General features: G+C 40.7%; 1 protein-coding gene across 12 annotated transcripts in view; it reads right to left on the reverse strand.

Moving 5' to 3' along the window:
- Window positions 1-1,071: 1,071 nt before the first annotated feature.
- arvcfb (ARVCF delta catenin family member b) overlaps window positions 1,072-25,567 on the reverse strand; it is a 223,693-nt gene continuing 199,197 nt past the window's right edge. For 9 of the 12 annotated variants that reach the window (XM_030418249.1, XM_030418243.1, XM_030418246.1 and 6 more), the window contains 9 exons: window positions 19,878-20,005; window positions 17,789-17,939; window positions 16,722-16,914; window positions 14,612-14,723; window positions 14,097-14,184; window positions 12,506-12,559; window positions 10,662-10,753; window positions 8,063-8,175; window positions 1,072-4,158 (listed from right to left, as the gene is read on the reverse strand). In XM_030418249.1, coding sequence (XP_030274109.1) covers window positions 8,074-8,175; window positions 10,662-10,753; window positions 12,506-12,559; window positions 14,097-14,184; window positions 14,612-14,723; window positions 16,722-16,914; window positions 17,789-17,939; window positions 19,878-20,005 — 920 coding nt within the window. In that variant the 3' untranslated portion in view covers window positions 1,072-4,158; window positions 8,063-8,073. The remainder of the gene's footprint in view (window positions 4,159-8,062; window positions 8,176-10,661; window positions 10,754-12,505; window positions 12,560-14,096; window positions 14,185-14,611; window positions 14,724-16,721; window positions 16,915-17,788; window positions 17,940-19,877; window positions 20,006-25,567) is intronic. The other 3 variants (XM_030418250.1, XM_030418247.1, XM_030418251.1) reach the window with 3 other exon arrangements.

Genomic DNA, 25,567 nt, shown 5'->3' on the forward strand with positions numbered 1-25,567 from the left:
CACAAGTGGATAGACATTTTACTTAACCTAGTAATTGAGACTGTGGCATAACATTTTGCTACATCAGTTTTTGTACACAGTAGGAACATTTTACATGCAACAACAAGACAACTGATAAATGTTTTTGCTATGACACATTTAAATGCTGGCTGTGAAAAGGTCGATACATAGTAGCTACATTAACAGAGGATACTGTCTTTACTGATAATCTCATTCACAATTGATTAACTGCAATAATAATGTCTTAAGGTCAAACACCATAACTTCAAGTTTAGATTTGATTCGGACAACATTTTGAACCCATATCCATTTCTGTAACAGAAATATTTTTTTATCAAGACGAGAAATGTTGAGGAGGCTTAGGATTCGATTTTTCTCATGCACACTCTTATGTCACCTGCTTTTATGAGGATTTTAGAATGGTCACTCATTGGCTTATACACACATTGTGTACAATTTTCCATGGGAAAACTGGAAAGACATTTTGCATGGCAGATCCTTTACCTCCTTCTTTCATCACGACAAATAAAATCAACTGAATTATGTCTGCCACAGATTCCTATACCAGCAATTTCGTTGCTTTTTCAGAAATAATTCAGTAGTGGCTAATGCAGTAGTAAGGTTTGAGCCATGGTCATCTGGTTTACTCACTCCATGCTCAAACCTTTGCCCTTAGATAATCAAACGGAAACTTAATGGAGGGCCACGGGCCAAAAGCAAACAACTATTTTGTTGTCAAATGCAAAATTGTATTAGGATCCTAAAGTGGAACTCTGTCTGCCATGCTCAGACAATTAAAAAATATAATTAGCTTTTTATCTCACAATAAAAGATTGATTAACTTACACTATTGGCCTCCAAAGCGGTAAAAGACAAAAAAGAAAAACAAAATAAGTGATGTCTATTCACCTACATTCTAAAAAGACATAATTTTCTCACTTACTGATGAAAAAAGTACAAGTTAAACAGCAACATATTTTTTCTGGAAGATCCTCAATCATGACTTTGGAGCCTGAGTCTGACTTGAAATGAATAACATAGTGTGAAATAAGACGCAGAGCCAGGCAACACTTTCTTTCCAGGCATGATTTATTGAAAACACACCAAATTTATACTCTACAAACCAGTATTTTTCCGTTATGTTTAACAAGCGTAATATTTGCCTCTGGGTATTAGTAAAATCAACATAATACATTCTGTCACTGTGGCATCGCTTCTGCTCGCTACGAAAGCATTAACAACTTCTAGGAAATCAAAACCATGTTTTTGAATGACTCTATCTCTTTTTTTTTAAAGTTTATAATACAACGTAATACAAGGCAGAAACCCACCAACAGTCTAAACTACTTGGGGTTGGGAGGAGACAGTGGGCCTGGGTGGGGGTGCAGGATGGATGAATGAGTGAGTTGGAAAGAAGGAAGGGAGGGTGACACAGGAGAAGGAGGGGGGGAAAGGTGAACAGACAGGATGGACAGATGACAGTCGAATAGGAAGGAATAAAGTTATATAAAACACACTTATCTTTATCTACCATGGAAAAGGTTAAGGCACATGATAGGTACAAACACATCTGCTACTGAGTGTTACAGTTACTTTATTTTGACGGTCTTGAATCGGTCATATCTACACAGGTAGGTTTGTTTGATTCAACGTGTGTCCGTGTCCTGCATTGACTTTACAGCACAGTTGCTTGGCTCTTTATTTTGTAAATGCACACTGCACATCCACAAAAAACCCCAAAACCCTTTTATGAACGCGTGTAAATACAACTCCAGATCCTTTGGTTGTGGCACTGCAGAGGAATGCAGTTAGGAATAGCCGTATGGGTCTTTGTTGCGAGGGTTCGGTATTGTCCAATGAAAGCACACACTTCTGAGGACACACAAAAGGGATGCTGGGTATTGTTCTAACTTTTTTTTTTAACCTCTGAAATTAAAGTTTATACAGTATTGTTTTTTTTTTTTTGTAGTTTATTGATTTTTACCACAACGTACATCTTTGTAAACACTGTGTAAAATATGCAAGCTTTATAAAGTCACATACGTCACAAAGAAAAATCAGACTTCAATGCAGGCACATGCCGTTCGCCTTTGATGACGCATGAGTGACACCAACTTGATTAGATTCTCTTCCCGTCTCCTGACCGCAGGGAATCAGGAGGCAGACAAGTGCTGGAGACGAGACGTTATCGCCGTATCTGGATTTTGTCTGCAGTCTCACCAAGCAAGAGAAAAATGGCAATATGATTCTGTATCTCTCTGCTTTTCTACATCACATCCACTCTAAAACATTGTAAAAATATATACTATGTGACCAAACTTGATGTTTTGTTTTTTACAGTGTGATGCAACTTTTGTTTTTGTCTGAAACATCCAGATTCACTCATCCACCTGTATTCTCTTCCTGCACATGAATGGATTAGTTAATATCCAAATGACAACCACAAAAAACTGGCACTTGGAAAGAATAGAATATAAACATCTGTACAGTTTTTCTTCATGCTCACGACTGAATATTTCTCTTTAAGATGTGCCAGTGAAGGAGTGTCGAGGGTTGGCGGTAACTCGGTATGAATGCATCGGGAAGAAAAATGAAAGGACTTTTATCAACACTGCCATCTCTTGTCTATTCCATTACCTTGGCCTGACCTCTGACCCCTCCACAGTGTCTCTTTCAAAGATGCAGGAGCTGTCAGACAACATATAATTAATCGTCTTTAGAAAGAACACTGCAGATAAACTCTTTTCTGTAACTTTTTTTGACAAATACAAAATATAAATAGATGATCGTCGGCGTAACTCGACAATATTTGACACACATTTAAGTTACGTGGTTATTTCTTGTTTACAAACATGGTGAGCCTTTATCAAATGAGATGTGCTTTCCAAACAATGTGATATTAATATACAACTAAGAAGTCGGTAATTTTTGTTGTTTTTTTCCTTCATTTTCAGTTTTTTTTTTCCTTTTGACCCTAATATACATTTATATAAAACCCAACAAAAATAAAAAAAAAATGATTTTAGATCTATCCTTTCAACAAGAGAAAAATCCTCTGCCCCGCTTTTTCAAAAACACAAATCATTTATAAACAGAATGCCTTATATCCTCTTTAATACACATCATTGACAAAGAGCAACCAGCCAGGAAACTCGTGAAACTGCATCGTTATACAACCTGAGTGGTCACACACGTAACCACAGCTCCGTGAGTGAGGGTCAACATGCCACTCAGCTCGTACTGTGCATGTTGACCACGATGAAACAGAACGTTTCCGTCTTAGCTTACTTTCCCGAAGAGAGTGTCACTCCATCTGATGAACACACCATGTCACTTTCCTTTCTCCAGACCACAACTTGCAGAATCCTCAACTTTATAAAATGCACATCAATCATCTGTTATTCACTTTTGATTTCAAAGCATCTCAGTGCACTTGTTCCATTTTTTTTCTTTTTTTTTTTGAAAAAACACAGTGAACCAAATGGATTGTAAGTCTATGAGAGCGGGCTGCTAGGAGGTTCATGTTTATCCACTATGCTACAGCTCTTCTCAGGCCCTGTTTCTTTTCTCTTACTTTTTCTTTCTTGCTTCCACGCCACCAATCTGAAAGCAAACATTCACCAACCTTCAAACACACCAGTCCATACCTGTTCACATCAAAATACCAGAGCTTGACAACAAGCTGAAAGTAAAATTCTCCAAAACCCATGAAATTGAGGCTTGAGCTTCTTCCAGATGTGAAAACTTCTTCTCCTACAGGTTTCTTTCCAATACACGTTCCTTTTCCTTTCACTTCCTTCACAACACCTTGTCCGCCCTTCATACGTCCCGTCTTTCACCAGCACCGGCCTCTGTCAGTTTCTTGTCACTGAGCTCAACAAGAGTCAACACTGTGAAATTCACATGATGTCCAGTGGGAATGTGGATATGTGAAAGTAGTAGAAGAAGTCACTTTTTATTCTTTTTTTCTTTTTTTTTCTGAAAAGCATGAGAATGCTGGCTGCTGCTGGGTAGTCGCTGTTGTGATCATTTTTTTTTTTTTTTAAATCCTCTTTTCTGTACAAAGTCCAACTCCAAAGAAGAGCTCCATGTGAAATGGCAGTGGTGATATGAGAGATCCTCCTCTAGCTGGGGTGTCGCACTGTTGTTATTTTAAGCCTGAAGCATGTGGACAAGAGAGAAAAATATTAGAAGAACCACACATACAGTTTGAAAAGATAATACATGAAGAGTTTCAGTCCAAATTGCTACATATATCAGACAAATAACTACTTTCAGTGATACAAAGGATAATATGGCATTATTTATTCTAATGTTTTATGTTACTGTCGACAAATTCCATTGAAGACCATAACCATGTGTTAGCCTGTCTCTCAGTTCTTCCCTTCAAGACCTCCCTGCCCTGACTGTGTGTGTTCCATTGACCTTGGTGAAGTACAACAAGTCACAAATCCCATTCTTGCCAGGTTAGGCATTGCTAGCAATACCAGCTGATAACAACACAATATGCAAAAATGTGCACATGCAAATGCTCTATGGATAGAAATTGTACGGGACTTCAGTTTTCACTACTGTTGATGTGCTGAGCAGCCATGTTAGATTTTGAGATGGAGGTTGGTGCGTTTTTCCTGACTATCCAGGTCTGTTATGTGTTTTCAGGGGGGGATCCAGTCCAAATCTCTGACTGGGAAATCAGAAATCCTGACTTTCCAGTTCAAATGAAACACACCATCAGCCCAAAGTCATTACTACTGACAATGTACATCTGTAACGCTGAACTAATCAATATTTCTATATTAACAAAGGGAGAAAATGACTGTGTAATGTAAAGAAGTTGTTTGTAGCTTTATGAAGCATTTTAGCAACTTTCAGCTCATTGGTTTTTTTTTTGGCAACTTAAGTGTTTTGGTTCAGTCTTGGTGTTCCTACATAATCTCGGCCACAGTGGGCAGCTTGTGGGGCACGGCCGTTTAAAAAAGCTCTGTTTACCAACTGTACGCTAAAGCCTCAGCATCAAAAAGCAGATAGAATCTTAGAGACTAGCTGGTGGACGGAAACAGATGTGATAAAATGTCATGTGTTCTTTTTACAGCTTGCCCCCAAGTGGCCAACCTAATTAAATGCAGCATTAAAAACAGTGTAACAACATAAACTAGAGTCACTTAGGGTTCTGCAGCACCTCCATTTCAAGATGGCTGAGGTAGGCTACACTTGATATAAGCAACTTTGACATTATGTGTAGAACCTCATCTACTTAAAAAAATTATCGTTTGGACTCTTTTACAGCTGCAGATTAAAACATAATTGGTGAGCTGTAAGTCAAACTTTTGCCTCAGAAGGGTTTGGTTTTGGTCTTTTCATTGGATTTGCTGACAATACGAAAAAAAAAATAACATCATCAACTTTGAACACCTGAAACATGTCGTACTAAAAATTTTATGTTTTTAGAGCAGGAGCCACATTTTGCCATCACTGAAAGTGAATTTTGAATGAAACTCTCCAAATGTGATTTCAGAATGCGAAACAATCATTTGGCATTATCACGGTACCTGACAGAACACATCACCATCAACAAATGCTTCAAACATAACATTCCAGATGGCAAATGGAGGCGAGAGACAGCGAAACAGATGCTTAATGTGCTGGATAAAATCCTGCCTGTGCTAAATGAAGGGAAAATTACTCACCTGATGATATTACCTGCAACATTATCTAAAAAATTAAGTGACTAAATAACAATGAATACCACAAAACGTACTACATCTCTCAAGAGGCGACACAATGTATTTCCTATGATAATGCAATGGATGGAGGTGAAAGAATTGAGCTGATGACCACTGGCAAAGAAGACTGAGATAAGAAGATGAGGAAGAGAAGAACAGTGAGTTCTGACAAGAGGCCTCTGGCACAGGAAAGGACAACAGCAGTGAGGAGGAGGCAGGAGGAGATCAGTGCTCCCAATGGATTAATGAAACTACTGAAGCTCACCCAGATCAGCTTGCAGCTTTACAAAGTCATGCAAGGGACATTACATAGCTGGTCAAACAGCCACTAATGCACTGCAAATAAAATATGTACAGGTTCAAGGACATTAATAATTTAGATTTCTTTCCCTGTGACTTGTTTAACAAGCTGTTGCATTGCAGCCCAGGTGCATGGACATGAGCACATACACACTACAGCTACTCTTGGATGCAGGGGGATGCTCTAATAAAGTATTCCTACCGGGGAAAAACAACAGTTTCAGCAGAAAGTCTTCATTAGATATTAATGGTTTCGGTTGTAGCTCCATTTACTCAAATGTTCTGCTCAAATACACTTTATTCTCTCATCTAAAACAGACGTTTGACAGATTATTTTAACCACAGAGGGGAGCTGAAATTCTTTCTTTCCGTATCTTACATGGGATAATAATAATCTGAATTACATAAATAGCCACTTGGTAATCATTTATACCATGGAATTACAAGACAACATTTTCAAATCAACTACTTCAGACCTCAAAATGTATGTAAATGAAGTGCTCACCCTTCATTACATCTCCGCCTTGGACGTCTTATGTGTGAGTCGATTATGTGTGAAATTAGTGTCTACGCACATTTTTATGTGTTGGCTTCCATCATCAAATTATCATTTCACATGAATTATTTATCTGCAGTCATCTTGCATTGACCAAAGCAATGGTATCTACACTGCATGTAGGCAGTGAGGAGATTCTATGTGTGTGTGCATATCTTTCTCTTTCTCCTTACTGTGTTTCATTAAGGGATAACTGAGACCCCGGAGAATCCATCTGAAGTGCAGAGGAATGACTCTGCTTCATCATTTGCCACCAATTTCAACAAAGGCTGTCAGGGGAAGCAGTGAGTCAAGCAAGTCTTACATTTCCAACAGACAGGTGGATCTGAATTGTAAACGGAGACGAAAGCCTGCTAACTTTATATGTGTCTTACAGAGTTATGTGACATTTATCTTTTTAACAACAGCGTGTTGATCACCCTGAGTGGTAAAATTAGAATTGGTTTTAAATGAGAATCTTGTAAAACAGAGCCAAGAAATAAAGTCACAGTGATCCCAGGACACAGTTAGCACTCTCACCAGTTGATGATCCATGTTGACAACATGGCAATAAATCAGCGTGTTTTCTATTGTGGTGGAGAACTAGTTAGTTATAGCATCACAGAAATGATGAGGACAATGTATGTCATTTCCTTGTAATGTAATCCTGATTTCCATCATAATGTGCATAGCTAGTGTATAGTATTTTCAAACCTTCTAGCATTACAAGCTTTTAGGAAGAGGACCAACCAATGTATCTGGCAAACGTGACATTAAGATGGGCTCACTTGGATACAACAAAGAGCAGAACAGAGCTGCCAACGTCAGCCTACACTCTGATAGCATCCAGGACTGGCCTTAATAACGAACAGTAGATAAACAAGTTGTAAACCAAGTGTTTTTGTAAACCAACAGGAGTCCCACAAACTAGTGGGAAGCGAACCTTAGCTGGTAAACACACACTATACCTGACACTTTTGTTCTTTTGAATTTGGTCTTTAAAAAAGGCTAATACATAATTGTTAGGTGTACATTAAGTAAAACTGCTTTAACATGTGACAAAATCTAAAGCTTGACAGGTTCTCTGGCCCTGTTACTGTTGTCAGTGTATTTGAGAAATTTTCCCATTTCAGATTAATCTTGTAATTATTTTTTTGGAGCAACACGCTTTCTTCAATCTACACAAATAAGTATGCGTAATGTAATAGCCTGAGTAAATATAAAGAAGTCAAACACGAAGTATGAATTTATGAAATTCTTATAAATTCTTATTCTTACAAACTCAAATTGAGCTGCAAGCAATGTGAATTTCCATGAAAGTAACATGGTGACTTCTCCAGCTGACTGCTCTGGGTGCAGGGTGACAGCAGGTCTACATGATACAGTGTGAGGGTGAAAGGAACACAGGTGGAAACGTTGCACAAACACGGGAATGGATAGGACACCATCCAACACAAAAGGTGAAGGTCGTTATTTCTGTTGTGCTTTTATTTTTCAGACCTACCATGCATGCATTTAGACCCAGGAGTCAACAGGCTGGGGCTTAACATCACAAGCGTCCACCAGACTGACCGCAGGCCTGTTACTCCTGATATAGTGTTTCCTATTTGTGTCATTCTGTGGCCACAGGAGGACGGGTTAAAGAAAACAAAACACAGCAAAAACAAAAAGAGGTCAATACATTTCACAAATACATTCGCGCACACACACACACACACACACACACACACACACACACACACACTCACACACACACATGCATCCAGGATCAGAGAAGCCAGTGTTAGTTCCCTGCCTTGAGGAAAGCTTGGAAAGAAGTCAGAGAGGTTACAAAAGAGCAAACCAAACCATGCAAATGAAAGAGGGAGAGAGCAGTTTCAACAGCCAAGTTGCATTCAAAGGCAGGCAGAACACCTCTGGGAAGTACAGACAGCAGACTTTCAAGACACTAGAAGGCCTGTCGACAAACATGACTGTTAATTGTGTATCAGTCTTTTCAAAAAGTGACAGTACAACTTCAGTTCTGACTGTTTTAGCAATTCACCTACTGTAAATATCATGAAGAGTATAATCCAAATAGATCTAGTTTGAGGTCTTGTTGAGCACTGAAGCAGCCGATACAGTAGATGCTATAAATATAGCTGTCAAACTTAATGTGATTAATTAATTATCAGCTAAAACTATACAGATGTTGAAGTTGTGTTACGAAGGATGCTTCATTCAGGTTTTACAAATGGACGCCCTGAACTGTAAAATCCTCTTGTGCAAAATTGTGATGATGTTTGGTTTATTCACAGGCTGTGTACACAGAGGAAGTTCTTTTTAAAATAGAGTTGCAGTAATTCTTAAAAAGTGCACTTCCTTCTCATCTCTGAACTTGAGGCCAGTCTTTGATGCCATTTTAATTAGTTTCTCAACAAATATTGACATCATTTCAATGTAGAAAAGACTTCAGTTATAATGAAAATCATAGAATCATAGAAGTGTCCTCCAGAGTGTGTAATCACAGTTGAAAGCTGCAAGAGAGCCCATTTCTGACAAATCATAGGTCAGTTGTGCAAGAAATTTTAAACTTTCAACTGGTGACTGATAATGAAACATTGCTTTTCAGCCTGTGATAAATTTCCCCTTTAAACAAAATAAATCAGCAGTGTCACTTTTAACATACAATAAAATAAATTCCGCAAAGGGATCAGGAAAAATGTTCAAGAGTCGGATTTATGTTCTGATAACCTACTAACCATGTCAGTTGCTTTGACTTCTAAAGGATAAGGTAGACAACTGTTGCTCATTACATAAACTGCCACTGCTATAACACAAAAATAATTATATTATCAGTCCACAGTGAGAACAAAATGCTTACACATGGATGACTGTAGAGAAGGACAGGCATCTTGGATAAATATCTAAGTTACAGTCCCACAGTTCTCTGCAGATATGCTACGCTGATAGATACCACACAACAGAAACGAAGATACCCAACACTAAAATTTAAAGCAAGACTATGTAACTTTTGAAGAAATAAATAACATAGTGCTCCTCTTGCAAATACATTTGTAAGCAGTCAAGCACACACTTGGTCCATTCAGTTAACTAAGTGATATGAAGCTAATGTTAGAAGACTTGAGCACATTGACTGATTCTTACATTAAATTTACTTACTAAACAGCTACAATTAGCAGCAGTCAGCAGCTATGGTTGAAGTTGGTTAAATAATGAATTTGACAGGTGGCCAGTTGTTACATTTCATAAACCTAAATTATCATAAAACTTTCAATTTATTTATGGAAAAAAACAAAAAACAACAAACAGCCTCCCACTGACAAATTGTGTTATTGTCACTCTGATACTGTAATCCAGATAAAAATGTGAAGACCACCAATTTTTAACAGTGTTATTTACTTTGCTTCACACTTAATTTTCGGAGTGACTTTTGAGTTACTTGGAGAGGCAGAAATATGACCACACACCTTTTTAATTGCCTCTCGATTTGCATTCGTTACACAGTTCCACAGGGGACATGCTATTTATCTGGCAGCAAAGAAGATCAAAAATAAACTTGGGAGTTATCCGAAACATGTCAGACAGCCTCTGAGGCCATTATCCTGTGACTCCTCTTTGAAGCTGGATTGCCAATCAGCTCAACAATAAACAAAGTTCTCGCTGCATTGAGAAGCAGCTGTATAATCAGCAGCCGACCACTTGACAACGTGGCAAGCCTGTTCATTGCCAAGGCGAGGGTCGTCTCCACGAGCGGCGTTTATTTGGCGTTTCTTTTAATCAGTCCCAGATTAATTACTTTACAGACACCAGAAGCTTACACTCAATTAACTGGTGGCTTGCAGATCTGAGGCCATCCACAGCGCTGAGCTGCGGCGGGCAACATTCACAGAGAATGACAACTTGCAGCCTCTTTAAAGAATCGATAGGATTAAGAGCTTCTAATGAGGACCACCACAGAAAACACAAAGAGAGAGAGAGAGAGAGAGAGGGAAAGAGAGAGACACAGAGGGAGAAGACATGTGATAACATTTCAATGAGACATCATTATTTCATCCTCCATGCCCTCGTCCCCCAGGAGACCAGAGGAGGTCTGACCGTACCTTTAATGGCTCCCGTTCTGTCAGGTCCACTGAGCCGTCGCCTGCCTTGTATTTGCAGTCTTTGTCCCTCTGGTCAATGGTGGAGTAACCATCTAATGAGGTCAGAGAACAAAGGTCTGTTAATTCCTCTCCATCCTTGATTAAATAAAAAAGATGACAGATCATTATAGTGTTGTCTTAACCCATGTGGAGTGACAGACTGAGAGGGTTTCTGCACTGGAACGCTTGCCGGAAAAGTTGTTCGACACAGGAAAGTAGACTAAACAGCACACTTTAAGCTTGTGCTTGTCTAAACTCTCTGGCACTTAAATTATTTACCGCCACTGTAGGTTAAACAAACCAGATGAAGTATCTAGTGCAGGCAGTTTTTGACCCTGTCCCTGTAACTTAGTGTAAATATGCATTTTCACATATCCCAGCTAATGGCCAGTATTTATCCCAGAGTCAGAGAGAACCCTGCACGCACCACCAACCGAGTCACCGGGGCGCCCGCTTTTGGCTGATTTTCACTGCTTGTGTGAGATGTGACAGAAAGTACATGCCTTCACCACAAAAAAACTGTCGCCGCCTCGGCCTCACAGCAGAAAGGGAAATGTAGCTTTGCAACAATTATTGTTTGGGTCTATTACAACAAACCAGTTCAGCATTAATGAATCAAACTTTGATCACTCATACAGCTCCTAATGTGCAGATTGATTTATTATTTCTGCCACTTAGTGTGAAGTACATTCATATACATCATAGGGTTACTTATCTATTGATATATTAATTCACTAATGGCTGTTTACAGTTGACAATAGCAGAGCTGTAGAGACATATTCACGTTGTTTCAGTCTAAATCTCAACACTGGGTCAGAGTACACAAAAGTTTATATCCCTATCTGTAGTGTGCAATACTACTGCTACCTGTTCACAGCACATGCAAAATGTAGTGCTAATATTGGCACTGTAAAACAATGGACTGGATAAACCTTGTTTGAAAAAAGTATCACAGCAAAGTCAAATCTCTATTTCAAACTGCACTGAGCATTTATTGTTTAAGCTGCACAACGTGCCTCTAGTATCTTCTTACAGCCAACTATGTTGGAGTCGTATTGGTATATATCATCATCGGATTCAGGATACCTGTTCATTTTGGCATTTAACTTTTTGCACAGATAACTTGTGCACATTAAGCCTACATATAAACAACTTTTGCCGGGAAATATTTTAAACCACGACTGCACACAAGTTCAAATATGTCATTGTACATTTTACTTAAAAAGAGTGATCGTTACACATTTGATAAGTGTGGCCCCAGAGGCTTGGAGGAAAACCTGCATGACATACCCTTTACCTCTGAAAGGTTTCTTCTTCATGTCCAGAACTCTTTTTCTGACTATTAACCCAGAGAGTCACAAAATTCTTGATTTAATAATATAAAAGAAAGACCATCGAAGTTCTATATCTTTAACACCAGCAGGAATAGTTGCTTTGAACAGTAGTACAGGAGTGGAAATGTGCCCTATAACATTAAGAGTGTATCAATTTAAGTGGAGAACCACCCACATCTTTTGGTTTGGAGCTTCTAATGAATGCCCAGCTTTGCACAAACATCTTTTAAGAGAGGGGTCTTGCATACAGCATCAAAGAGCATCAAGTAGGAAGTCTGGTCTGAAGCCATCGCGCCGAGATCAGAGTGTTCAGGGGTTTGAATTTTCAGATTAAAAATAACATGTTGGCAACGCGTGAATAACTGTTAAAAGAGAAGTCGAATCAGAGAGGACACTGTTGGACACTGGAGAGAGATTAGAGGAGAGCTAGCTCTTCGTTGGCTGAGGACGAGCATGCAGTCTGGCTCTTACCTGGACCCAGCTCATCCATAGGTATCATATCACCACTGCCACATTTCCTGGTGCCTGAAAAGCATTTATATGCCGTTTGTACAAAAGAAGGCACACACACATACTGAGTCATTGTGCCAAAACGCTGCTGCTTTTCAGAGTAATGGTTCTCGGCCAGTGATTGAATAATGCAAACTGAGAGTGGGCAGGAGGCATGATTGCCGCGTTCATGTGCATGTATGGATGCAAAAAAACAAACCCAAAAAAATAAAAATGGGGCACAAGGCCAAAAATTAGGACATTTAACTGCTGCTATGCTACTGACTCCTCTGTCAAAGAGATGTTTGTTGTTGGGCCGATGTACTGCCAGGTCCCACACCCTCCCCCACAGACTGCATACTGCTGCTGATACAGAAAACCCCGTTTTTTTTTCCTTGTGGATACAGCTATACACACTTACTTAACGTTGGCCAAATTGTCGTTATCTCTGACCCTATTACATCAATTAAAACCCACGAGAGAAATTAAAAGGAGTCCAGCATCTAGAATGAGGTCATTCCTTTATTTTCTGTCAAAACTAACTTCTTGAGAGTTGAAGGTTTCGGCTCAACAGCAGCAGTACACAGTTCAAAGCTCCATTCTCACTTTATGTGCTTTATTTTTTTTTTACCCCTATGAACTGTTGTGACATTTAACACACCACAGCTTCACCACGCAGAGGATGAGAGTAGTAATGTGGCAAGCACAGCGCACCGATATAGCCATGAAGAGGAACAGACATGACCTCAGCCAAGTGGAAACACATGATTGTACGCTGTTTTCAAGTTACTGTTAGTTTTAGTTTAAACCTGCTTTGAGGACTATACAAGTGAGACTTATGACTAATCTGACCAAAATACAGCGAATTAACAGGTTGTATTCTTAATACCCTGACTTCTGCAGCAACTAAACTGTTTTATGCAGGGCACCTTTAAGAATAAATGTGGTGATATTCAATATTTTTCTCCCATGAAAAGACAACACTAGCAATCGGTTGATCCTGCTAATAAGTATTGGCTATGTGGCAAAAGCTCACTATGAAAATGGGAACTGCATTTTAATTTGAGTTAATCCCATATAGAACATCCTGCTGCTGAAAATACTCATAGTCCTTTGCTGGAAATAGTCCCCCAAAAATGTTCTGAATACTTTATTCTATTTTACAGCTGCTTAAAAATGACATAGCCCAGCTTCTTTTGGGAAAATCTCGAATCTTTTTTTGAAAATGGAAATCAACACTTATGATATCGTTAGTAGAGACCAATGAACAGGGTTAGGTTTACTAGATTAAAATATTAAGAGACAAAGTGAAGCACTTTGGTTTTACTCTTTTCAAGGGATTTGTTGACAATAACAAGAGTCTTGAATATCACCAGCCTTATCTTTTAATTAGCCACTGGACCCCCATGTGTTCATCAGACTCTAGTGAATTAAATAACAGTGATATTTAATTGTCAATCACTGAGAGCCCCGGGGGTCTTCTCTCTCCCTCTCTCTCATCTTATCCCTTGGTCCTCTAAACAGGCAAAAACAGCAACAGTCACACACAACACACACACACACTTTAACTCACCTTGGTTCTTCTCCATCAGGGGTAGAGTGGTGTCGTCATAGCCCGGCTTGCCGTTCTTGGTTGATTTAGGGGTTGCTGTGACGGTGGGCTGAGGGGAGAGCAAGCAGCAGGTGAACACAGCTCCAACAGCAACAAGGAGAACAGAGAGGATTCAGTCTCTCTCTCAGTGTTGGGTGGGCATTGAAAAGAGAATGATTCTCATTTAACACAGTATGAATACTTACGGATGATTAGTAATACTTTGGTTCATACAATTGCTGTAATTAAAAATTTAAAATGAAAAATAAAATCACAGGAGAATTATCTTGAATTATCATTCAATGCTAATAACCCTTTTTCTCATCTAAAGAGTCTCTAAGTGGGAAACTCTATTGATTCTCACAGTGGTTCTTCTCCAAACTTTGTATCTCTATATGTTTAAATAATATTCTTTTAGGAACTTGATATTACAATAAAAATACTTAGGATCCATTATATTCGTCACTGGTAATTTCCATAACATCAGACATGAGTACCTGGAAGTGGCTCTTGTTCCAGCCGTCCTTGGTCAAAGCATTCCTCAGATCCTTATAACTCCACACCGTCTGCAGCACGTGGGACGCCGCCTTTGTTTCACGAGCTGATTGGCTGCGGGAGGGCCAAAAAGATGAGGAAATACATGAAGAAATAACTCATCTAACTCATCAAAGTCAGAAACCTCATCTAACCCTTCTCAAAAAGTGACGGCTGGGTGTGCTAGCAGAGCGCTGCTGCAATCAATCTCTTTATTCAAAGACGTTGACTCCCCTGAGTGGCTCCAGGGTCTAGTTTTTAATTCATAGCCAGATGAGTGCACATTTCCTTTCATTAGCTACCTCTGAGCCACCAGTATTAATTACATGTGGGTGGGGGCGTCACTTCAAAGAAAGCTAATCTCGGAAGACTGCGAGGAAACACAGCTATTTGGTCCATGAATGAACTACGTATATTCATGCAAGTTAGAGTGACTCTCCTTGTGATCAATACTTCACCACACAGGGATGAGCCTTTGAGAAGTGCTCTTGATCTGAAACGAAAAGTGTGGTGCTTGGCACTTAATTTTGTAATGGTTAACACTGTGGTAAAATAAGATACCTGTTGGATATCTGACTCAAACCTGTTAGTTTTCACTATCAGGTTATTGAGGAGAACTCCGGCATTAGAGGAGCAACTTCTCACTTACTTGCACAAGCAGCAGCTTCAGAGGCAACCCCCTCATCACAATGCCCTCCAGTTCTAAAAGCCTTTTAATGAATGTGTGGTGAGTGGTGGTGTGTGTGGGCTCAGGCTTGTTAGTGTAGTGTATTGTGGAAGCCAAGCTTGGGCCATTAGAGACACATTACATTATCCTTCATGAATACTAATATGAAGGTTCAGGAGGCAAACTGCATTCAAGGTCATACTGTAATTATAACACGTATAATAATGTATACCCACAAGTCTAGAATGGTATTAAGACGTGTAACGATAAAGGTCCTGTTCACTGTATGTGATACAACCTGTTTGACCAACAGTAGAAGATAATGTGATAAAAACACACAAAAACAATCTGCCAGTGTCGAGTGGTAAACTTCTCTCCCTTGTGCCTGCGCCCACAGCCCCCTATTCTTTTGCCAGCAAAAATCCACCAAAATATGCAAAACAAGTCATCTGACAGACTTCAAAGCTGTTGTATGAACACAGCTTGTCCTCTCTGCATGTTTGTATGCCCGCAGCCACAGACACAACGAGTTAAGTTGCATCAAGAGAGAGAACTGCTGCTCTTTCTCTCTCTTCGCACGAGCGATGTCTCATCAAACTCTGGTCAAACTTTCAAAACAGTGCCGATAAACTATTTACCAATATCCCGTAACTGCTTTCTTACCTAAAATGTGTCCCAAAACGTATATGAGCATACTGTTTAGAAAGATTGTGAATCAGAGGAAGCCACCATCTTGTTTCACAACGCTGATCAAACATGAACCACGATCCCGCTCATTTTCTGTTTACCTCCTAAAATGTTTTCATGAACATATTTAAGTGCACTGTTTAGATGTAAAATGATACTGTTTGTAACTAGCTGGCGGCCTTACTGTTACAGTAACTTTCTGTTACTCTTACATTCTGGTTGTTGTAGGTTTTTCTTTTTCTTCTGAGCAAAAGGGAATCCCACAGCCCCTTTTCTGTGTTTCCTCCGGTCATGTAGCTCCAATTAATTCATGTATTTCTACTAAACAGAAAGCTCATTTTTATACAAGGGCCATCTTTCAAGCCATGCATACTTCTTTAAAGGTTTTTTGATACATTTATGTTCTTTCAAAGATCGAATGAAGGGCTGACAGTTTTTATAAGAAAGATTTCTTTGTTTCCCTAGCACAAAAGACGAAACAAATTATAACGACAACAAATTAAACATTGGTAGGTTCTTCCCTAGTCGACTGTATAATCGTGCAGTGGTCTTATTGATGCGTAAATTTTTTTTCCAAATTTACCATGATTTGATCCAAATATATCAGTCTGCTGGCTCGATTGCACTCAACCTAGAAATAGCAACTACTTCTATGCTGCAAAGCAACATTTCATACACTGACAATATGGGATGATTATATAAACAGTATATAGTGTTACCTTGTCCTGTTGATGGCGACCAGCTTCTCTATGGCCTGCGCCTGGATGAGGGAGCGGGCGTTTTCAGAGCTGTCAGTGACAATCTCATGGATCGTGTTCAGGATGGCGACCACAGTGTCCTCCTCCAGGTTTTTGGCCGGCCGCTGCTGACCGCTGGGCAGGTTGCTCACCAAGTCCCGCATGGCGTAACTTCCTGTAAGGTGAAGTCATTATTGAGGTTAACCAGGTGATAGTTCAGGGATGATAAATGTCAAATGTCATCATATTCCATCAAAGCATTGATTATATTAGGTATATTATTGAAAATATGAGTCTTAAGAAGATATGTAGTACAGTATTGAGTCTACGGAGTCTTTTTTTTTCCGAAGCCATTTCACCTAAACTTTAGAATATGTAACAAGACTCCACATATGTTGACTGGATTCAATAAAAACTTAGACCTGTCTTTGGAAACAGTTTGTGTTAAACATCAAAGGGAATATTTTATCAGCTATCTTATCTACTGACCTTCTGTAAGTTTTCTAACGTTTAGATGAAGCTAATATGAGCTTTCAGTAGCCCAAGGACTGTAGATTTTGTCCCTCGTTATCTAATCTACAACAGAGCTACATTATGAAGGGATCTCTTCAAGGTTGGTATGGACAGTTGGGCTGCAAATAACGACTGTTTCTGTCATCAATCGTTTAGCATTTTTCACAATATATTTGTTCGTTTAGTCAGTAAAATGTCAAACATCTGGAAGAAATTATCATCAATTTTCCAATGATGTCTTCAAATTGTTTCTTTTGTCCAACCAACAGTCCAAAACCCAAGTACTCTTCAAAAGCAGCAAATCCTTATGTTTAAGAAGATGCAACCAGCAGATACTTCACTTCAGACATAGTAGATTTATCACTTCAAACATTTTTGCTTAAAAAATATCAGAAGCTTAATCTACAATCATGATAGCTAGTAGTTAACTTCCTTTTGATCAATTAATCGACTAATCCTTGCAGCTCTAGTAGATAAGAGCAATTACAGCCACAATTTCTTAAATCAGTGTGTGTGGTACTGCTAATGCTTTATACCGATCAGGTCCTTGTTGCGGCGGTCGATGGACAGGTTGCGCAGGGCGATGGCCACGGCTCGGACCACCTTGTCAGAGTCAGAGCGCAGTAACTCCACCAGGATAGGAAGACCCTTCTCCTTACGCACCGTGGCTCGGATGTAGTTGGACCACTGGAGGGCAGACAAAGGGCATTGTGTGACTGCTTTTTATAATTTCGACCTTAACGTCTAGGGTAGGCTGAGTGAGCACAAACCGTCAGCAACATCCTGTTTGACATTCATGCAGACCTGCAGATTCCCACTTGGGAGCTGCCCAGCACGGCCACATATCTTCGCTTTGGACCACTGGGAAAGCTCCACTGGAGGAATCCAGGTCACCTCTGTGACACCAGCAATGTAGGGGAGGACAATATATGCCTTCATGCTCACACACACTCAGTTATTCGCTCACTAACCGCGTGGCAGCTGAGCACTGCTGTTTGGACTTGACTAATTCACAACATTACGCAGTGGGGCTCTGAATGGACATGTGATATAATTTGTCTTAATTTAAACATCAGTACATTTTACTTCTCATTTTTTTGTTACATGAAACATTAAGTTTGACATTAAAGGGCTTCTCTTCTAAGCACTGGTACCCCAAGAGATGTAATTAAACCGAGGACAGACACAGCTCAACCAGCAGGTAGCAGTAGCGAGCCTTTAAAAGCAGGTCAATCCAGTGGTACAGAACTAAGCAGTAGAGAATAAGGAGAATTTTAAAAAAGAAGCCTTGATATCATCCCAGAGAGCAGGGACATGCTTCGTTCGGCCACCAGATGTGACGCTGCGAGGGATGGTGGAATGGATGTTAACTCGTAAAAATACATACAATAAAATACAATAAAAAGTTCTGTTTTTGTTTTTTTTCTACTTGAGGTAGAGGAGGCTTGGTGCTGCTGGTGAATCCAGAGGACTGACGGATGTGTTAACAGTCTGACACGTGGGTGTTAAGATAGCCGCTGACGTGATAATGCTGCTGTGGGCTGGATACAGCCAGCCCTGCTGAAAAACGGCATTGACCGCTCTTTGCCCAGGGTGCTGCTGCTGTAAACTGGCATCTAACAACCCGCCTTCCCTGTTGATAATTCACTGCTACCTGTGAGCCAGACATCCTCTCAGCAGCTACATAAACACTCTAATTGGCATAAATGTCTGGTCGAGGCTGTAGAGGATCTCATATCATCCATCATTAGGAGCACAGATGAAAGTTTGGTTGGTTATCTAACCCTTATCTAGTCATGTAGCCGTACTTAGATGAAGGACCTGCACATAAAACTACTATCAATGAAAAGATTGTGTTTGAACTACTTGCTGCCTGGTTGGGTTGTGTCTTGAGAAGTATTTCAGATTACAAAGTTGCTGTCAGGGTTCATATACTCTTCTGAAGGTCTTTCTTCCAGGCCCAAATTCCTCAAAGTTAAACACCCAACATGGCATAGGAGGTTGAAACTCCTGAAGCTGTTTTGCTACTAGATCAGTATGTAACAGAACCTGCCTGTTTGTTAACTCTGCCTTTTCATTGCAGTGAGATCAGGTTTTCTAGTCATATTGGGATTCTTACATCTGTTTTTTGCCTTGGACAGTAGCCATGCTGCTACCACTGTTTTTGTGACAGCAGTGCTAACGGTAGTACCACAAGAAGATGCTTGCAGGAGTAAAGTAGTCTATTTCCACTTTAGGTAAAATAATGTCAAAAGAACCTCAATTTCTATTCTTGCACAACATATATGAATTCAAGAGCTTCTTATGACCCTGTCTATATTTTGATTTTCAAAATCATTCAAGGCCTTGATTTTTCCCTCAAAATCACACATTTTGAAGTGGGAAAATGATCCTTGTGCTATATGGTGTGCAAAGGCAGTGCATCTACACCTTGTCACAGCTCCACTCCAAAAACCTCTGGAGGCAGGCCTTGTTGCCTTCTTAGCCCACCAGACTCAGTTTCAATACAAACACAATTCAAGATGTCTGCTACTAGAAGGTCAAGTTGCAAAAAGTGCAATATATAAGTACAAAAATCTATAATTGAGACAGAGCGTGGTGTACCCTCCCCGACCCTGGACTCACGGTCCACTGTCCAGCGCTGAGGTTTTGCAGGGCCCCGGCGGCGGCCTCCAGGGTGTTGTAGTTCTGGCTCTCCGTCAGCAGAGATAGGTAGAGCCTCACCACTTCTGGCTGATACAGCAGCTCAAAGCCTGCAGGGAAATACAGAGAAACACACACACACACACACACACACGCACACATACATACACACACACACACACACACACACACACACACACACACACACACACACACACACACACACACACACACACACACACACACACACACACACACAAACTGGTTAGACTTCCTGGCAAGACAGACAGGCCAATTAGGCTGTGTGGAGACACAGGTTGTACAGTGTACAAGGTTTCTCTTAGACCGTAGGGAGAGTTCTTTGGCAAAGGGAAACAGGAGAGAAGCTTGGGCTTGCCATAAAGCACAATACCTCTGGTAGCAGCGGACAACCTTGACCAAACAAACAAAATTTGGACTGGAGCTAATTTTGCAAAGTTTCGGTGTACACAACTCCATAGCAGTCCGAGCTTTCCACCTGCTTTCACAACAGGCTGCAGTTTCCTTTATCAAGAAATGCTGGAGCCGTGCCTATCTTTCCTCTTAGCAATTCAAAAAGCATTATGATTGAATATACTTCAGTATTATAAATGAGGAGAACAAAAGAAGGAGAAATTATTGATCTGACAGCCCCGACCAAACCCGGAGCATTCAGGAGGGAGGTTTATCTCACTAGCACATAACACGTTTCACCAGAGACAGTCAATCATTAGGCCTCCCTCTGATGAAAACGTAATTACATTATCAGCTATTAGACAGTGCAGGCGCACAGAGAGACAGAGGCGTCGAATCACTTCAAATCACATTTTTTCAGCTAGGGTTTTTCTTACTTTTGCGCACACAGGTTCATTCAACAAAACCCAAAACAATTCAATTAAAATAGAGAGATTTTAGAGCGCATACATTTCTTCTGTCAAGGTCAGCTGTCCATGTCTCCATATCTCAGGCATTTTTAGCGGTGGATTACATCACACTACAGGAAGGATGGACATCCCGTCCAGTTTGGATGGCATGAGCAAAACATTCCTTACTGTTTTTACAACTGGAGGACAGTTTCTGCAACTACATACATGTTCAGATCTAATTTTATTTGAATTTCATGAATGAGTCATTTAAAATGAGGCAATAAAGCACAAGTAGATGTCTTAAGGGCGGGGAATCAACACAGTGCTGAAGGTAAGACCATGGCGCTTCAACAGGGGGCACAATCTGCCATTACTCACTGAGGCTTTAACCGAGGACTTCTGTAGTCGAGACTGAGCTTTGAAACCGGTGGCTAGAATCGTCTTTAACAGAAATACCATTTCACCAGCAGCTTCTCTCCTATCCTCTACAACAGCACACAAGCAATTTTGAATCCTTCTTCTATCCCTCCAGGCTCAAATTAAAGAAAATATAACCCACTGTTTCTTCCCATGTCTTCTGAGGGCAGTATTTTCAAGGCTCTATTTGAAAAGCCCTGTATTATGTGGGCAGGGATATATAGTAACCCTATTTGATTGATGCGCGAGGGCTGACAAGGCCCTCAGTACATTTTTTGAAGAAAATCTTCTTGTAATACGAGTGCGACTTGGCTCCAAGTATAAAAGCATGAATCAAAACTCGTCAGAGGGCGTCTAAAGTTAACGTATCATTTTTTTATTGACTAACTTTCTTCAGCAGAGGAAAAGGAAACAGTGAAAGAGGAAAGAGTGTTACTTGTGTATTTGTGAGGTACAACAGAAACCAACAAACTGGTGTTTGTGCCTCTAAATCCACATCTCACACCCGCAATTTGCAGGGAGAGGAAGCCTGGGCGCGCTCCGAAAGACTACCAGACCCAGACACAGCTACATAGCGGTTAACACTCGGAAAGGCAGGGTTTACATCCCTGTGGCGTTTCCCCCGCGAGATCATGCCAAGCCTGCTCCAGACTGTGTGTGGGAGGAAGGGCCAGGTCGTGAGGTTGTTTCTGTAGGTGCTGCCTGAGAAATCTTATTTTCAAAGAGGCAACAGAGGCAGGAGTCGTCGTGCAAACGACCCCGGTTGTAACCATGTGCTGGAGCATGAATCACATCAATAGGTTTTTCTCAGGGGCTACGCAAGAGGGGAGAGTCGGCAAACCAGACACTCAGCAACATTCTGCATGCTCCTCATATTTCTGGGCCTACTGGGTGCACACTCAGCAAACTGGAGACCATCTTGCAGGCAATGTTGTTGACAGACACTTCATCTCCAAGGCAGATTCGCTCCGCACAAAATGTCAGCCATGTTGAACCTCTGCTGCCAAGTATGCCTGCACTCTAAGACTGAGCTTTTTATGAGAGCATTTTGTAAAATAGTGTGCAAATCCACATTTCCTCCATCTTGTCATTCCTGTGGTCTTGGTCTGACAACCAATGAAGCGACTTGGCGTTTGACAAATGAAGGACTGAAGACAGAAAAAGACATGTACTGTTCAACAAAGGAGGATGAGCGTAGAGGGAAATTCACTGGGCTTTTAAACTAATTCCTTTATCCTTAGTGGAGTTCCTTGCTGTTCAGCCAGAGAATATCGCTGCCAGACTGTCTCTAGTGGGGGCTTACTGTCAGCACCAGGGGCCTGAGGTCTCCCTGAACAGTGCTGGCCAGGTCAAGCTCTGTTGATCAACCGTATACTGTAGTGTTATTCTTGTTGTCATCTCCTGCTAGTCTTCTGGCCTACTAGTGTTCAGTTTGTTTGGCAAAATTACAATTCAGAGAAGGAGATGAGTTGTCAGCGTGACGTGACCTTGGCTTTGCTCAGGGCAACCAACAGGCCTATACTCTGTGACAGACTGCAAACATGATGAGATTATTTAAATACAGATGTATTGCATGGTGTAGTCTGCATATTGTGACATTTTTAGGCTATATAACAGTATATATATATATATATCTCATATTTCGCACTTCATACATTTGAGGACTGTGGTCACAAAAGCAATCAAACAAATTTTGCAGAAGTTGCAAACCATTGCAACAACATTGTAGGGACTGCATCTAACACCATGCCCCATATCGACAACACAAAACCAGAAGATAATCTGTAATGAATACATTAGAGTGTAACTAACGTTAGTGCCAGCTCCCGGTGAGCTGAGCCCAGCGTGTCTACTTCCCCTGCTAATGTGTTGGTGTGGCAAACATCACAAACAACTGTGGCACCCTTACAAGACTCCTGCAGAGCTCTGCTTCATGACACACAAACACAGCCAGACTTCAAGCTTTGTGTCACACACACACACACACACACACACACACACACACACACACACACACACACACACAGTCTAACCTGCACATGAATTGCATGGGAGATCTATGCTCATCCCTAAAGGAGGTGAGAGGGGAGGAGCTGCAGGTGACTTTTCAAAGCACAAGACGACAATTCCTGCAATTGAGGCGAAGCTCAATTAGTGCCTGAGAACTGAAGAGAAGGGGCTTTGCGCTGCTGCAGTGTGTGAAAACTGGGTTAGAAACAAAGTTAAGTTGTAGTGATTGAGTGATGCTCACCGCAGATCTAAAGCATTCATTTGGTTTGAGTGGCTTCACTATTGGCTGCAATTAAAGCCAAAGTGTTGTGGTGTGACAGGCCGGTAAATGATAATGGATTAACTGACAGCTGAGGGAGGGACGCACACTTATACATGTATGTGGACATAATGAAGACTCTTCACGGCTGGATGCACACCTCTACAAACACCTTGTACACACACACACACGTGCACACAAATCCACAAACACACCCAGACCTCGCCTGGGCATGTCAAAAAGTGATGTTCATCGATCCAGTCTTCCTAGGACACGCACAGGGTCTCTTCCTCCCTCTACGAGTACCGTACCATCTCAATTTATTTACTGCTGTTTGCCGCACTTCCATCAAATCAGGGGGACATGATGGCGTATCACTTTCTACAACACATAGGGGAGTTTTACAGCGCTGTGACTGACTGGAGAGAGATGGAGGAAGATAAAGACAGTGGAAGATGGGAAAAATAGAAAACAAGCCACAGACAGCTCAAAAATCCCTCCTGTCTGTCAGTCTCAGTCATTTTTTTGGTGACAGGTTTTTACCCAACGTAGTCATTCAAAACTCATGGGAAAATTGTTTTAACACACAGCCTCTGACCTTTGTACTCCTGACTTCTTGTTAATTGAAACGCTGTGTGATGTCCAGTGCAGTAGGAGAAGGAGCTGTCTGTAAACCCTCACTCTCAGTATTCAGTCTCCTCAGGTAAAAGTCACAGAAAGACAAAGATATGGATGACTGAGTGAAAAAAGACAGGAGAAATACTTACTGACCACAGGGTCTCACTCTCCCCCTATGAAACACACGCATAAATAAATGAGGCCATTCCAGTGGGGAGGCCTGAAGTCTCCAGTCTCATTCCACATCTGTAACTCATGCACATTTAACCTCCCCAGCCCCCTTTTTAAGTAAGAGAGTCTTTATAGAAGTACATACCGGCATATAGGAGAGTGCTATGGTGCTAATGAAGACTATCGCAGAGCCACAGCGGGGCGATGGCTAAGACAGCACATCATTAAAAGTAGCATGCCACCGGTATAATAATGGTTGTGACTCTGTTGGGTTCATTAAAAACCAAAAGGTGTGCCGCAGAGCCACGTAAACAAAACAAGTAAATTGGCAGCAGTCCCAGGGGCAAGAGAAATGTCTTCAACTGTTCTGCCTTCAGTCATATAGTGTTTGCATATAATGCCAATTTTTTTTTTGAAAGAGCACCAGAAAGGTGGAGTTTGCAGACACAGGCATGATGAATAATTACTTTTAGACAGGCCATAATCCATGTAAACCATCTGTAAATCTAAAGAAGCTATGGAGTAGTTCCTTTGACCACTTTTATAAAATGCTCCAATAAAGGGTTTATTTGTCAAATTGTCAATAAAAATAACAAGCACATCAAGACACAACCCTTTTTTCAATACTACTGCAGTGTGAAATTTCTTTCTTATGGGGAACCACATCGTTTCATAACTTTATCGAATAGTTTTAGGGAACGAATGCATGCAAATAACTCATTCTGAAATAGAGGCAGAAGCCGATCTACCCTATGTATACGTCTACAGTCACAACTTCAGTCAGTCAGTCAGTCAGTCCTGTTCCCAAAAGGACAAAACTTCATGACCTCATATCAGACCCCCTCTCTAGTCCCAAGAACTCAAGTTCAGTCAGACCACTGGTCAATGTTCTTGTGACACGTGGGCCTATGACAAACAGCTGATTACTTCAAGGTCTTCTTGAGATATTGTGTTTGCAAGAATGGGACATGCATATGAATGGACAACGCAAAGACATAATGCCTCCAACCATAGCTATATACATATTTTCAAAAAAAGGTCTGAACCAAACCATGGATTTGGAGAATTGCTGCACCAAGTTTAAGTAGTGCCATTATTATAATAGGAGCCATTTATCTTTACTGGTAATTCTAGAGCACAACTATACCTACAGGAGGTGACATACACTGAGACTTGCAATCTGTAGATTCATCTTAATGTCAGGCGTGAATGTAACCAAGCCTGGACTCAAGATTTATGTCAATGCTGGGTATAAATCTCAAAAAGGACACTTAATCAACTTTCAAATGGTCTTTGAGCTGCTTCTGGGATCA

Source organism: Sparus aurata, chromosome 5 (assembly GCF_900880675.1).
Source record: "Sparus aurata chromosome 5, fSpaAur1.1, whole genome shotgun sequence".
Lineage (NCBI taxonomy): Eukaryota > Metazoa > Chordata > Actinopteri > Spariformes > Sparidae > Sparus > Sparus aurata.